Source organism: Curcuma longa, chromosome 9 (genome assembly GCF_044706935.1).
Source record: "Curcuma longa cultivar G26 ecotype Majalengka, Jawa Barat chromosome 9, ITB_CL_G26_1.1, whole genome shotgun sequence".
Lineage (NCBI taxonomy): Eukaryota > Viridiplantae > Streptophyta > Magnoliopsida > Zingiberales > Zingiberaceae > Curcuma > Curcuma longa.
This window is the reverse complement of record NC_133869.1, coordinates 7,060,346-7,076,219: the sequence shown is the minus strand read 5'-3', so window position 1 is coordinate 7,076,219 and position 15,874 is coordinate 7,060,346. Positions and strand designations below refer to the sequence as shown.

General features: G+C 36.3%; 1 protein-coding gene across 1 annotated transcript; it reads left to right on the top strand.

Moving 5' to 3' along the window:
- Positions 1-4,546: 4,546 nt before the first annotated feature.
- Positions 4,547-14,077, top strand: LOC141834474 (putative ADP-ribosylation factor GTPase-activating protein AGD14). Its single transcript, XM_074721802.1, has 11 exons — positions 4,547-4,892; positions 5,023-5,084; positions 5,781-5,868; positions 5,954-6,015; positions 6,090-6,186; positions 6,321-6,764; positions 6,863-7,267; positions 12,826-12,903; positions 13,298-13,427; positions 13,494-13,539; positions 13,612-14,077. Exons 1-11 carry the CDS (start codon positions 4,797-4,799, stop codon positions 13,664-13,666), a joined length of 1,563 nt encoding a protein of 520 aa, XP_074577903.1. The 5' UTR covers positions 4,547-4,796; the 3' UTR covers positions 13,667-14,077.
- The last annotated feature ends 1,797 nt before the right edge of the window (positions 14,078-15,874 follow it).

Genomic DNA, 15,874 nt, shown 5'->3' with positions numbered 1-15,874 from the left:
GTCATGAAGTTACACTTTCTTGTGGTGGAGCCTGGTGTATCTAATCCACCTTGAGGAAACATTACATTAAACATGTTCATTTTTTTCCCCAATGCCACCCTTGGTGTCTGGTTGTTGTGATAGGTATTGGCGCTATGCTAATATGTTAACAGTTTCTAGCTTGTGGCTACCCGGTCTGCTCTTTATTCATTTGGGTAGATTAAGTTAGATTTACTTGGATGGATAACTAGGAGTAAGGGAGAGGAAGGAAATGGGCACATAATATATAGACATGAAAGATTCCTTGTGTTTATGGTTCTCTCAATATATATGCTGAGGTTTGTTTTCTGAAGAACTTGTTACAGTTGATCATATGCATGCTTTGCTAATTGATACCAAAGTATTATCAGAGGCTCAACTTCTCAAAAGATCAAACAATCGCTACCCACTTGAGAACGAGGCTGAGTAAGTTTGTAAATTTGTTTCTACGCCTCTTTATAACTTATTGTCCAAAAAAGACAATCAGCACAAAATCCTTCTTTTATTTACTTCATATGTTATTTTACAGAGAATGTTGAAGATCTTCCTTACACACACACAAGGAAAATTATGACACCAACACTTTGGATATTGAAGGAAAAATATGATACAAACACTAGTACTGTTAACATACCAATCTCAGCAAACAGGTTGAACCTGTATAAAACCATTGCAAGCATCAATCAATTATGACACAGACACCATAGCCTTTCCAGATTTGTTCACTTGGCTTCTTCATCAACTTCCTGTGAGGTTGGAAGCTTGGGAGGAGCCGGCAGCTGGGCTTGACTTAAGCTTATGCTCGAGGAACGGCGGTGGTGTCTGCAACGAAAAGATCCTTCGTGCTTTGTCGGTGCACAGATGCAGGATTTATCCCCTCCAGAGAGGCTTGTAAGAGAATCTATTGACCATGATTTCTTCATGGAACTGAGCTTCTTTTCCAGATCATACCTGAATTGCTGATGCTGGCCTTCCTCTGCTCCAAGGTAATTGCTGCTCATGGCTACTCCTCTTTCAGTTTAAGTCTGTCTCATGATGATTGAGAAAGAAACAAATAAGTAACATTACGAAGGAAAATAACAAAATGACAAAGGGGGAAAAAAAAGAGTCGATCTCTGATTTTAGAACAATTTTTAAATCTATGCATCAAGAAAATAAATCAATACTTTTTTTTTTTTTGGTTTTTGTAGAAAGAGTTTCTCACCTGGATTGGGATTCTGGAGCTGAAGCAGAAGGTTTCCAAATTTCTAGGAGGCAACAAGATGAGACTACGTAGGAAATCTGGCAAAACTAGGAGTTGATGCCTTCCAGTCTTTATTTGTGGGCACAACTACGATTACCATTCCACAAGAACTGTGATTCAAAGTCAATGCTTGTGCTGTCATCACAAATGCGAAGAAAATTAGAAAGGACTAGAATTAGCCTGTGAATTTCAGTAGGTTGCTATTAGAGCCAGATGATTACGGAGTAGAATACATTTTACTCCGAAATTAATGAGCTTTATGGAGTTTGGAGTTTGTTGACCGGTACTGGATTCAAAGTGCATATGCTTCTTCGATTCCTTTTTCCTACAAGGTAAAAGTCCATGTTTCTACAATCCACCTTCTTTCTTGTGTTCTTTGTGAGGGGATTAGAAGAAGTCAATCCTTTGACCTTTGGATTGGAGAGGATTAATTTAATGCACTTTGTTGCCACAGTCTAATGCAAAGCATGACTTGATCACCACGAAATATTTGGAAAAGATATAGACAATCGTGTTGATCATAAGTTAAACGAACTGATGAAAGTTTATCATTTCTTTATTATGAATCAAGCTCTGTGCTTCCCCTGCGAGGCTGTCGATGCTCCTAACAATTGTTTATTCATCCAAACAGGGAAGTCGAATCAGTGTATTTTCAGAAAAAAAGGACAGTTTGAAGAGGCAAAATGAAATTTTCTCAGAATATTTTTTTTTACTGCCATTGATTTATCAAGCAGGTAATAGCAAAATGGAAATGACAATCTGATGTTTGTGGATCCAACTACGTCAAACAGATCGGACCTTGCGAAGAACAAGAATCTGACAATAGCATGGATGATCCTCCTTGAGTTACAGGACCCGGTGCTTGTCAAAGATCAAACATAATTTTGAGATAAAATGCTGTAAGTATCCTGAAAGCCTGACATTTTCTATTCACAACATTGACAACAAACTCTGGAGTAGGAAGGCACTTCATTGTAGGCCAAGGAATCTGCATTGTTGAGGGAAATTTTGGTTTAGATGATCCTCCAAATGACCGAGAAAAAAGAAATATGAGGTTTTAGTAACCAAATAGCAATATGAAGCATCTATCAAAAGAAAATACAAATTTTCATTTTAAAAATATGATAATAAGAATGCTGCTTTTCATTTGAAATGAGGCAAAGGATCATAATTTTGTGGCATGATATGTTATCATCAATATCTATACGGCGAAATCTACTTGACAATGTTTATGTGGAAGATATCTCACTCGGCGACAAAATATTAAAAGAAATCTAAGAACCATCTAAACAGAATAACTAAGAAATAAAATGACATAAAAACAAAACAAATCAGGAATTAACAGGTCGAGATCTCTAAAAAACTCTATGTAAAGTTGAAATTGACTATAATATCAAAAGGATGCTTGTGCCTATAAAATTAAAAGCCTAGAAAACTTAGAAAAACAAATAATCAAGAACATACCATATTCAGATTTGCACAGGCTATAAATTGATCTTAGCTAGCGCCCCAAGTAGTGTGGCAAGCCAGACTGTGAATTTGTCCCAATTGAAGACAAATAATTGGTCTGATAAGCTCCCAAGCCTTGCAAAGCTACCTGTGATTGATAGTTGCCAATCACACTGGGACCGAAGCTGTTAACCCCCAACCCTCTTCCGCCAAGACCTAATCCCACTCCATAGGGTGGAGGAGTTGCGCCACTCCTGCTCAAAGATGGTGACACCCCTGCAGCCACTGTAGCTTGGCTGAGGAGACCAACTTCTGCATTATGCCCTAACAATCCCACCGCCGAGTTCAGATTCTGCCCTACAATCCCACCGGATTGAGCCGAGTTCAGATTCTGCCCTACTAACCCTCCCACCGGATTGAGATCCATCACTGACTGTGAAGTGTAAGTTAAAGAAATGATCATTTGATGGCAACCCGGTAGTCAAATTGGAAATCTTTGTTGCCTGGATCTTCGATTTCATCCCCTCGATAGCCCTCTGGCAGTTCAACTCACACCCATCAAAATACTTACTTGGCTCCTCCAGGGCCTTCTTGCACCCCTCCTGTGTCTTGTAGACAAAGATTGCAAACCCCCGAAGCTTCCCTGTTGTCTTGTCGTGCCCCACCGGACCATCCTCAAGCTCCCCATACTTGGCAAAGAAGGCGCGCAAGTGCTTGAGGAGCTCGACCAGCTGATCCTTGGCCAAGGGCTCAAGAAGACGTCGGGATAGATTGGGGAATTTTAAACCCTGTTTGTAAAGAAATGAGGAAAGAGAAGGGAAAGGTAAAGATGGGTAAGTCTTCACCTTTTTTATCCATAAAAAAAAGATTTATTTACACTTTAATTTGAGATGCAAGAAAAGAGAATTTAATTTTAAATATTATTTATTTCAATTTTATCTTAATTTTAATATATTAATTTTTAAATAATTTATTTAATTTAAAATTTTTTAGTTGAACACGATCTTTTTTTACTCATTTTTTATATCAATAAATTTTTATAAAAATATATATATAAATACTGATTTATCATTTGTTATACCAACATTACAGATTTTATATTTCGCATGCTTATTATATGTTTACTCATTATTTTTTAAAAAAATTTTTATTTATTTAAATTGTAAATATTTATTTTAGTTGATTACACAAGATAATTTTGACAAGAAAAATTTTATATTGATTTAATGAACTATACATATTTTTTTCACGTATAAATTTATTTTAAGAAGTAAAGATATTTTTATAATTTTATACATTTAATTTCCCTTTCTTTTCCTCCCAAATAAAGTAACATATACTACGTTAATAAACCTTTCCTTCCTCCAAAATAAGATGAATATAAATATTCTTATTTTCTTCCTTTCTTTCCTTCCCTTTTCATTAATAAACCTTCTTTCACCCCATTCAAACAGGCTATTAGCCTCCATGACCCCGAACGTTAACTCGAGTTTGGATTAATCTTACTCGAGTTACGCTTTTCCGGTCGGCCTAATTACCAAAACACCCATCTAATTTTCAAAATTACTGAAATTACCCACCAGACTTCTAAATTTATTATTCTTGAAACTGCTCAGCTCCTTCAACGGATCCATTACTATTCTGGGTCATCAATTACCTAAGCAGTCACCTAAAAACGACTTCAATTTACCGAATATGGTAAATAAAAATATTCATGATCATTTGAGGGAACGCGAATCGTTTACTGGATACTGATCATTTAATGGCGGCAGTCATTGCTAAACCCTTTGGTGTCGATTCCAATTCTTGGCCACTTCGGTTGCTGTAATTGCCACCGCCATCCCTCGAATCTGTTGCGCCGCGCCCTCCTTCGGGATTTCCGTGATTCTTTCCTTTTAGCTGAATTTTTTGGTTCCTTGTCGTGAAGCCCTAAATTTGGCTCCTAGTGTGTGTGTGTTTTCCTTCCATCGGCTGGATCGTGACTGTGTGCTCGCTGTCTTCCCCCAAGCGTCCGAGATTAGGTTTTGCTGTACCGGGGCTTTGTATTCGAGCTGGAAAGGTACGTCTTTTGGTTGAGAAACGGAGGATGAGTAGTAAGAAGGAGGATGAGAGGAATGAGAAGGTCATCAGAGGCCTCCTCAAGCTTCCTCCAAACAGGAAGTGCATCAACTGCAACAGCCTGGTAGGGTTCCTTTCTATAGCTCTATTTTTTTTTTTCTCTAGATCTCTTTGACTGTGTAGCTTAGAGAGATCGTTTTTCGTGTGACTGTTGGTACTGTTTTGGCTGATTTAATATTCTTTTCGAATTCCAGGGTCCGCAGTACGTGTGCATCAACTTTTGGACTTTTATTTGCGTCACTTGCAGTGGAATACAGTGAGTGATTCATGGATTCATTGTCTCTTACCTTGTGATTGTATTTGCTTCTTGTCTTACTGTTTCGTTTCTTGTCATCAAATCGGTGCGGTTGTCATCAAACCTGTGTCCTGGTAACTAACTTGCTGTATTATAAAGGATTATCGCTTACAACCTCTCACACGTAAAGGCTACATTTACTGTACATATGCTATGGGCAGTAATTTAGCAATAACATCACTCATATCTTTTGAAATCAACCGATATAAAGATTCTTAATTTTATCTTTAGATGATATTTGATAAATGATCATCTAATAACTTCAGACATTTTGGATTCATATCATTGAACTTTTCAAGTTTACCAATGGGTATAACAGAGAAACCCATTATCAAATTTAGCGCTACTTCTTTGTTTAATCCTAAACCAAAAATAAATTTGATTGCAAGGGTTAGTCCCACATTGATTTGAACTAACCTTATGCACTAATGAAGCAGGAATTTAGAGTTTCTTGAGGAATTTTTCATGAACTTTGATTAACATCTTTGTGAACTGCGAATAGAACCTAAAGCGAAAGTAGTTCTATCGTGCAATACATTACTTGACAATCAGTAGTTGATTTGCTTGTTCTTCTCATGAGTAGCTATGTGACTTCTCATATGTTTCAGTCGCCATTATTTTCTAGCTTTTGATGCTTTATGTATTCATATGTTACAGCCGCGAATTTACTCATCGGGTTAAGTCTATATCTATGGCAAAATTTACTTCTCAAGAGGTCGAGGCATTACAAAGAGGAGGCAATCAAGTAGCATATAAAGTTCAGCTACTATTTGTCTGAAATAAGCTATACACTTTTTTAATGATTTTTTCCTCCTTTTTACCCTCTGCAGTGTGCTAGAGAGATTTTCTTAAAGGATTGGGACACTGAGCTATCAAAGCTGCCTGATAGTAGGTAAATAGAGAACCTGCTTTACCACTTTATTGTGTTTCACATCCTTGATATTTGCATGTGGATAAATGTTACAGCAACCTTGACAAGCTGAGAGAGTTCATCAAAAGTGTTTATGTTGATAAGAAATACGCTAGCACAAGATCCTCTGACAAGCCACCTAGAGACATACAAGTAATCTCCACCCACGTTATTTCTCTCTCCCTCTCAGCTTTCCTGATATTTAATGCAATTGTACTGATTGTATTTGACATAACAATTTCTTATGTTTTAGTGATATTTTCCTTGCTGGTTGTTTTACACTACAGAACCACAAGAACCACGAGGATCACAGGAGAGCTAGTTCTTACCATTCATTTTCACAAAGTCCACCTTATGAAGACCAATATGAAGAAAAATATAGAGGTAAAAAGACTGGAATTCTAACGAGAAAACCTGGTTCTGATCACAGTCTTTATGAAGGCAAATTCTCTAGCTTCATGTACAGTCCAGCTTACCAGGGTATGCAGCAACCCCAGGATAGACTTGGTAATGAGACTCCTAATTCAAGGAATTCAGATTACTCTGTTACAAGTGGGGCAGATTCATCAACATTTGATAGCCAGTCTCCCAATATTCAGGATAATGGTCATAGCAGTCCTACATTACAAGAAGTAAGGGATATCTTAGTTCAAGATAAACACCCCCCTGTATTGAACCCCTATTCTGGTGGAAACAGCGGAATGAATTCATATGGTTTCCAACGTTCGCAGGTCTTGTTACCATGATGTCTTTACTTAATACATGTTTCTTTTGATAAGAAACACACATTGCAGTGGAAATCTAACACTATTCTTCGTTCTTTGTCCAGAGGACTGCATCGTCAAGTAGCTTTGGATCCTTTGACAGCAATTCTGCTGCATCTTTTACTCCATCTAGTTCAAGTAACATAATTGATCTTGTTCTGCAGCCAGAGAATTCTTCTTTACCCAAGCATTCAGAGATATCAGTTACTCCATCTTTGATTCATATTTCTGTTTCAACACATACTGGGAGTCAAGATTTTTTTAGCCCATCAATTATGGAACAACCAGTTCCTTCATTGGATTCGTTTACAGATTTGTTTGCTGTTAATCAACAACCTTCATCTACAATCAGTTCAGAAGTGAAAGAAATTTCCAATCCATTCTCTGAAGGTGTAGGGTGGGCCACATTTGACATACCTCATCAAACTAAAACATCTTCTGAACTAAACCTGAGCCCTTCTGTAGTTTCTGTTGGCGATCTGGATCTCCGTCCTATGATCCGGACTCTATCCGCTCCGAGAAGCATAGAATCCCACAGGACAAAAATTTATCCCGCCTAGGATCAATTGACAAAGTCTATAAAGAAGACTAGATCAATTGATCCTTCAGGATCGCCGATTCCTAAATTACCTTCTACGGTTTCTACTACTAGTTCTAGTACGAAAATAAACTGCGGAAAATAAATCATACCAGAACCTTTAGATGACCTCGGAATCTTCCACTGTATTCCTAGCTTCTTCCTGGACGTTGGGTGGACAACGAACCTCCAGAAATAAAAGATGCAAATTCTCCGGATGAAGAACCTTGGATCGCTTTGCTTCTTCTTCGCAGCAACTTCGCTTCGTCTTGTTTCCTTTCTTGGATCCGGCCACTTTTCTTGGAGAAAGAAGTTCGGCCACCAAAGGAAAGATAGGAAGGAAGTAAGGGAAGAAGATGGAAAAGAAAAGAAGGAAGAAGAGGATGATGGGCGGCGGCACCAAAGAGAAGAGGAGAGGAGTTTCTTTCCGAAAACTTTTCTCTCTTGCCTTGTTCCTCTCTATTGCCGCCCCCTCCCTCATCCTTTTATAGTCTTAAACCAAAGACCAAGCCCAAATCTTTCTAAACAAATTTTTCTAGAATTTTTCTGATTTTATAAACCAATTCTAGATTTTTAGAAAGATTATTAATCTAGATCTTCTAGATTAATTTGCAACCGTCGGATTCTTTAGATTTGGTTTTTCCTTTTAAAATAAAAAACCAAAATCAATTTTATCCAATCTTATTTAATTTTGGCCAGATATAATAATAATAAAATAATTTAAATTCGGAATTATTTTTATAATTAATTCCAAACTCCAAAATTATTTCAAATCTCAGCCAATTAAATAAATTGCAACCGTCGGATCTTTAGATTTGGTTTTTCCTTTTAAAATAAAAAACCAAAATCAATTTTATCCAATCTTATTTAATTTTGGCCAGATATAATAATAATAAAATAATTTAAATTCGGAATTATTTTTATAATTAATTCCAAACTCCAAAATTATTTCAAATCTCAGCCAATTAAATAAATTGCAACCGTCGGATCTTTAGATTTGGTTTTTCCTTTTAAAATAAAAAACCAAACCAAACTTATTTCTATCTTAAGTGGCCGGCCCACTTATAGAAATATTGGTTTAATCCGCGAACCAATTTTATATTAAAATAAAAAATAAAACCGAACCGAAGAGATCTCATCCGTCGGATGCAACTTAATCTCATCTAACGGTTCTAATATAATCTTCTTTAATATAACTTAATTGATTCGATCCAACGGACCTGATCCATTCCTTTGGGCGTGTGGTTCATTGAACCAACTCTGGTTCACCTCGTGAACCGGTTCTTCCTTCCGAAGAGAATTAAAACCGAACCGGATAGATCTTGTCCATCGGAGACGACTTAATCTCATCCAACGGTTCTAATCTATTCTCTTCAATTCTTCTTTATTTATTTCGATCCAATGGATGCAACTTGATCTAATCCCTTGGATACAAGTTGATCTCATCCATTAACTCATCCTACGGTCGAGAACCAATCTCATCCAACGGTCGAGATTAAATCTCATCCGACGGCTGAGAACTAATCTCATCCGTTTGATTGTATCCTTTTGAAGATGTCTTTAGGCTACAGTGGGGACCTCGAGGAGGTATTAGATCTGGCCTTCTGATGGGTTTCGGATCCCGTATTCCACCCAGAATACACACCTACATCCATCAATAACGATCCATTCCACTAGAGGATCATTATTGCACTACCAATCTAATCCCCAAATTACATTTTGGGTTCCTTCTTATTATATTATGCATTGCTCCCCGTGTTTAAGATATCGTATGTCCGTCAATTATCTGAGTTCACTGACAACTCAATAATCGACATCTACGACCTTGAATAGTACCACTCAACTTCATTGTCAGTCGGACCAAGTCCACTTGCAAGATTTTGACTTGACAATCCTTATGAGCTATCCAAGGGGACATCATCAACCCTTACTGGGACACGGATTCCTTTTGTAATTAATGGCACACCATATAGATAGCAACATCACCCAACTTACCGGGAATAATTGATCTGACGCAAAGATCTCACCCTTTGGTAAATCAAAGCAATAATTACTACCTATAGGTGCCCATTTATTACATCGGGATTAAGAGTGCATAATTCCTAATAACAGAGGTCTTGTTCAATTTGTGAGTCAGAGTAAATTGAACTACCTCAATGGTCCTGCTCAATGCACACAAAGTGCACTAGTGTAATTCTACAGTCAAGACAGACAGTAACCGAATTACACTACAACCGTTCCCGATGGGTTGTCCAACACCATCTTGGTTGTGAGCCTGGTGAATAATAAACTGATAACACTCTGAAAGACATGTTAGTGGAGACTGGAGAACAAGAAACCATAGAACTTAAGGCAATGGAAAAGGAACTGAAAGATGTGCAAAAAATTGTTGTTTAAGACAAGTCCATTAGTGACCCCAGTGAAAGGATAGAAAAGCCTCAACATAACTATCAGCTCCTTTGGTTTTCCAAGGGGCTATGCCATTGCTCTTCTTATTGTGCACTCTCATATCTCAACCTATCTATTATCTAGGAAGACTTGTATGATTGATTGCTCTAGGCAAAAACACAGTTAATCTCATTATACATATCATGAAGATCCTAAGCATAACAATTAGAAACTCGGACAGGTAAAAGATTGAGGTTTGAGAGGTGTAAAAAGAATATAACAAGAATAACTCAACTGACTCACATACGCATTGAAGCTTGAACAGTCATAAGAGGGTTCTCATAAGCATCAGTCTCATGACCTTATTAAATATGCTCATGTACATGTGTACAGTCAGAGTAATCAACTGCCCAATGAGTCAGTGAGGATAGCATGCAATCTTCCTAGAATTTAATGGATTTGTCTCTGAAACATACCTGCATCATATGCCTGACCACTGTAATGTTCAGAGTCAGGTAAAAATCTACCACTTCATTATGGATATTATCGAACTGACATGGTAATTTACTTGTCCTACGAGGTCATAATACCTAATGTTTATCTTGTTCATGCAGTGGGATACTGGTGTCAAGGACAATAGTTGTGCACAGCTACTCGATTAGCATTTTCAGACACATTCTCATACTTGTGCGCACTCCTAACTTTGGGTTTATACTCCTAGTGTGTGTGACAACTTACAAGACCAATGGAATCTATGACTATTCCTAGTTGTGTAGTCTGATACTTGTGGGTGATACGTGATCTCATAGGCCTAGAACCTTGTGTAAAATTCTCAAAATTGAGTGTTGTACAGGCATATGTAGGTGAATATGAAGTTTAGCCATAGGAATGCACAGTGCCCGCCCACTATTTTTTTTTCTGATTGATGGTTGAAATTGTCTATAGGCAATTAAGGCACCCCTCACTCCTCTTAGTTGAACTCTTGTTTGTATCTTTCTAGTTTCTAGATCTATTTATTTGCCTATACAATGTGTCTTATGGCCTAGTCAACTCCATTAGATCAAGGCCAGCTCAAGTGAAATAGCCAGATGAAATTCAAATTCTACAGGAAGGGACAAGTAGGAAGCAAAGCGTAATATTTTGTACAAACAAAAACCTGTATGATGGACGTTTGTTCACTATTTCATAGTCACCTTTTTATAGATTTTCTGACAGTTTTATTCTGCTGAGGTTTTTGAAATAGAACTAAGAAATGGAAGGGAAAAAGGTTAGATTGTGTAAAGAAAAGTATCTGCAACTACTATTTGATAAATAATGGAAAAATATGAAATATTTAGAAATATGTAGTACTATGAGTTCCTAGGTAAAAAAAATCTGGATGTACTAAACTACATCTAAACTTATTCTATAATTAAGATTAAAAAATTCAATATGATATAGACCTCTGATACTTAAGCAACTCAAAACAAAAATCATGAAATTTAAGACTTATGCACATCACCATTAAAATAACAATTAAATTTTCTGGAACAATACATCAATAGAGCACTCACCTGGGGTTTTAATTATCTGGAGAAGAAGAAGGATACGTCAATATAAAGTAGACCACTATCTCACTTAGCTGTTCGAAGCTCCGGAGCATCATCTTGTTGGAGGCGCAACTTGCTTATGGATATCATTGAGGCTAAAGCTCAAAATTTGATAGATTGTCAATCAGTTTTGCCTGCTTCCCATTACAAATTTTTTATAGACTTAAGAGTATTAGGTGCACTTTGATTACCTTCAATCAAAATAAACAAATAGATGCCTACGATCAAATGAAGAAAAAGGGTGACTTGGACAATTCTAAAGTTTGATTGGTGTGAATTGGTCGATATAATTGGGCAGCCCATTCGCATTGATGATAGTTTCAACTTGTGCTTGCAATGGGTCAGACTGCCTGGAATACTCACTGTCTTGTTCTCTGTTAACCTGGTCATTTTCAGCTCTAAAATGTATCAAATATGTTAGAATATTTAGGATAAATAATCCGTTAGAATAATTCTCCTAGTAATTCTCCTAGAATAAGTCGTTATATTCATGTATAAATAAGAGGGTTATCTCTTGTAATAAAACAAGTTTTCTATATTCTTTTTCACAAAATATATAGACCATTGACAATCCAAAACTATAAAAAGGTGGATAGATCCCCATATGATTTTCTTTTCTGCACTTGAAGGTCATATAATTCCAAGTTTTTCTCAATGTTATTTATTCTGAATGTGTTCCTAACAATCTTACCTTCGCTATCGACAAAGATTTAGTAGAATTGCAGTAGGCAAATATTCTATTGGTTACCATGTCATTGCCAAGGTGATGGAAGCATCATAATATCTGCAAACAGTATTTATGTGTAGTGGCAAGGTGATGTATTGGGAATATGCAGCTATCTAGGAAGATTAATGCATATTGGGAATATACAGCTTTTCTTGGAAGATTAAACCACCTGCCTATGCAATAAGTGACTGCATTGCATCTGCGTATGGCTACATTAAGATTAGAAAAATGATACGCTACATGAAAAATGTAGCATGAAACTCAACATGACACACTCAACTGCATGGATGTGGGCTCCACTGCATGGATGTGGGACCCACTGCATGGAGTGTGTCATGTTGAGTTTCATGCTACATTTTTCATGTAGTGTATCATTGCTCTTAAGATTATTTAGGATAAATCACTTCCTAATTTGTCGAACTCCAAGCCATATCCAAGTTAATATGATTTGACTAAACTAGTTTTAGTTAAACAATCTTGCAATAAACACATTCTATTGCTTAAAGTTCAAAGTGTAAATTTTCTTCTATAGAAATTGTGTTGGTTGGTTAACATGCATTATTATATTTTGGTATCTTCCTATTGTATATATTGCTTAGCTTTGTTTAGTATTTTTAAAGAAGTAAAAATTGCTATTTGCAATTGCTAATATTACTGACGGTTGTTTGTTACTCAATGGTTTATACGTAGGCAAAAAAATTAAAAACAGTGTGACTTTGCTCAACAAAATTGTCAATATGATTACAGGAAGGGATTATTCAAGAAAGGAAATCTACAAATCCATTTGATCTTGCATTTGATGCAGAGCTTGACTTGAATAATAAGGTCAGTAATCATAAAAATGATGTAAAATGTTTTTGTTCAGAGCATGTCTTTTTTTATAACCTGAAGATGTTATCATACCATGACTAAATTAAAATTTTAAATAAGTGAACGAAGCATGAGAGCAGATTTGTGAGCACTTGGTTTTCAATTCGCATTCGGATATTAGTCGATTTTGTAGTTGAGCTAGTATGTCTTCCAAATTAAAGTTGTTTCTTTATTCAATATAGTTCAAACCATGTGGAGTCAAATAACTCTTGCAGGTTCGTCTTTTTAATGGTTAGTAACTGGTTCATTAGAATGGACATGCTTATAATAAGTTTCAATCATCTATATTGGAAATCTCAGTTTTGATTATGAATGAAGCCTATTATTTAACCCTTGCTGTTCTTTGCAGTTTCTGGACATGAGCCAAATGCAGAATACCTTGCCGAATCCACTGCTGCATACAGAGTTATTTAGTGGATTCCCTCAAACATGGTTGCCCCAGAATCCAGATGCTCCATATGTACCACCTATACCTCAAGGTAGGCTTTCAGTGAAATGATTAACGATTCTATGCCTCACTATTAAAACTGCCTATTCCTCTTCAGGAAGTCTTAAATTTAATGGAGAGGAAATGCCAAGCTCTCAGTTGCGGTATGGTTTCGTGAATCCCTTTAGCCTGCTCATGTTTTTTCTAAAGTAACTCAGTATTGTTGGTCTTACCAGGGAGATAACTTCACAATGCTCTTTGGCATCAGTTGGTGGAAACCCTTTTGCTTAAGTTTAGAGGGAATCTCTTTGCTTAAGAAGGTTACCATGCCTCATCCTGATATTCAATGCTGTTTATACCTCATTGTGGTATCCAGCACACAGAAAGGTTCACCTATGTTGATGCCTTCTTCTATTCGAACCTCGTGCCATAAAATCAAATCTGAAGGTCATATGATGAACACATCAAAGTCTATCAGGTGATTTTTGGTTTCAAGATTTATCAAGTGGAAGTGGTTCTGAAAGATGACGGCTTAAGTAGATGCATATCCACTGCCTGCTCGGCACATGAAAATTTTCACACAGTTGGTTTGAGATCGGGTTGTCCTTGCACCGGAAAGCAGTTGCCTGCCGAGCTATCTTCTTGCCTCAAGACTTCTATTCTAAGAGCTTTTCCTAGAGCGTGCTGATGCACAAGCCTGAGTTGCATGACCCCCGGTAAAAATTTGTGTGCCAGAAGATATTCATCTTATTCATCAGGATGGGTCTTCTTTGCTTCGTTGATGTAACATTAACCTTGTTGCTGGGTTTTCCTGAATTGAATTCTGGTAGGGGAGAATTGTATTACCTAGGTCTGAAACACAAATAGCTTCTCGGTTTGTTATTACGTAAGTTAGTTGCTATTGTTTAATTATTTGTTCTCGTTGCTTTCAAATCTCTGTCATGTGACAGTCAATGGCTGTGTGCTGAACTTGTCAAACTTTTGTAGCGATGAGTCGATGGCTCAGTTTAAAGGCGGCTAGTGCACAGAGATCCTCTATTGGTTAATCAAAGGTTGATTAGGAAAGCTGCAACCAGTTGTGGTAGAAATTTCCACAAAACAAGGTTGGAAAACAAGTTGCAATTGTCTTTATTAATCTAGTCCCTTTCTTTGTGGGTAGTTGATTTAAAAAAAAGCTGCTTGTCACAATAGACTTCTGTCACAAATTTGTGACAGGAATCTGATCGTTCGATTTTAAAATTAAGATTAAATCCAGACTGTAGTTTGAATGGGTGATTGCGATGATCTGGATTTAATCTTCTATTTTAAAATCGAACGGTCTAGATTCTCCTCATAAATTTGTGACGGGAATCTGTTGTGACAAGGATCTCAACTGTAGTTGATTACCTTTTGTATCCTTTTTGTCACTAAATTTGGGTTTCCCACCATCACAAGTGCTTGGCATGATTCTGAGCATTAGGAGTGCATGATCAAGGTTTCCCACCGTCATTGGATAATGAAAGGCTCTTGCAGCACTAGTTGCAATATCTCAATTATTAGATCTTGTTGACTTCTTTTCTTTTATTCATTTTCTTCTCAATAGTTTGGATTTATCTTTCTTAATAGTTGGAATAAATTGTTTTTATTGAATCTTAGTCAAAGATTGGACTTGTACTATTTAATGACTACAAAGGCCATTGGCTTGTAGAGTTCGGAGGCTTAGCGGAGCACGTTTCTTCCCTTGAAGAAAACAAAACAGATGAGTTATTCTTAATCAATTCTTAAGAGTTATAATTGTCTTCTTCTCATCGTCGTCGCTGGCTTAGTCATCATCTTCAGTTTCTTCTAACTTAATTAAGAACTAAAATTGTACAATTACGAAGGCAATGCGTATTTTATAATCTCATATGGTAGATATTTTATACGATTAGTTAGCTTCTAATGTAAGTCATTGTTAATCGTGTTTGAGTCTCACACTTTGATAGAAATATCAACAAGTTTTTCAAATTTAACTTGAGTGTTACTCTACCAAGCAATTATTGGTATAGCTTCTTTTTTTTTATTGAATTAAATTGGACAAAAATTTTGATTCTTTAGAATACTAAATTATATTCAGTGTCCTTTATTATTATTATTATTATTTACAAAATTGCCTCAAGTCAACTTGACTTGAGGTTGAGGAAGGAAGAAGAAAGCAAAACAAAAACAAAAAACAAATTGGAATGAAAACTCAGTCATAAATATAAATCAGGATACACAATTTAAAATAAAATAAGATGGAATAGAGATGGTGAAATAAATCTTAAATAAGAAAAATTAAATGTTTTTGTCTTTTGTTTTTCTTTAATTCAGACCTTTTAACCCAAAAATATAATCACAGTGTTATTTTCATAATAGGATAAAGAAAACACAGCAAAGATGAATTTGTTGATCTTAGACACATTCTTTTAGTCCTCAACAGGGCTGATTAACAAAACAACTATAAAAGTGAATGATAATATTTATTTAGGGTTCCTAAAG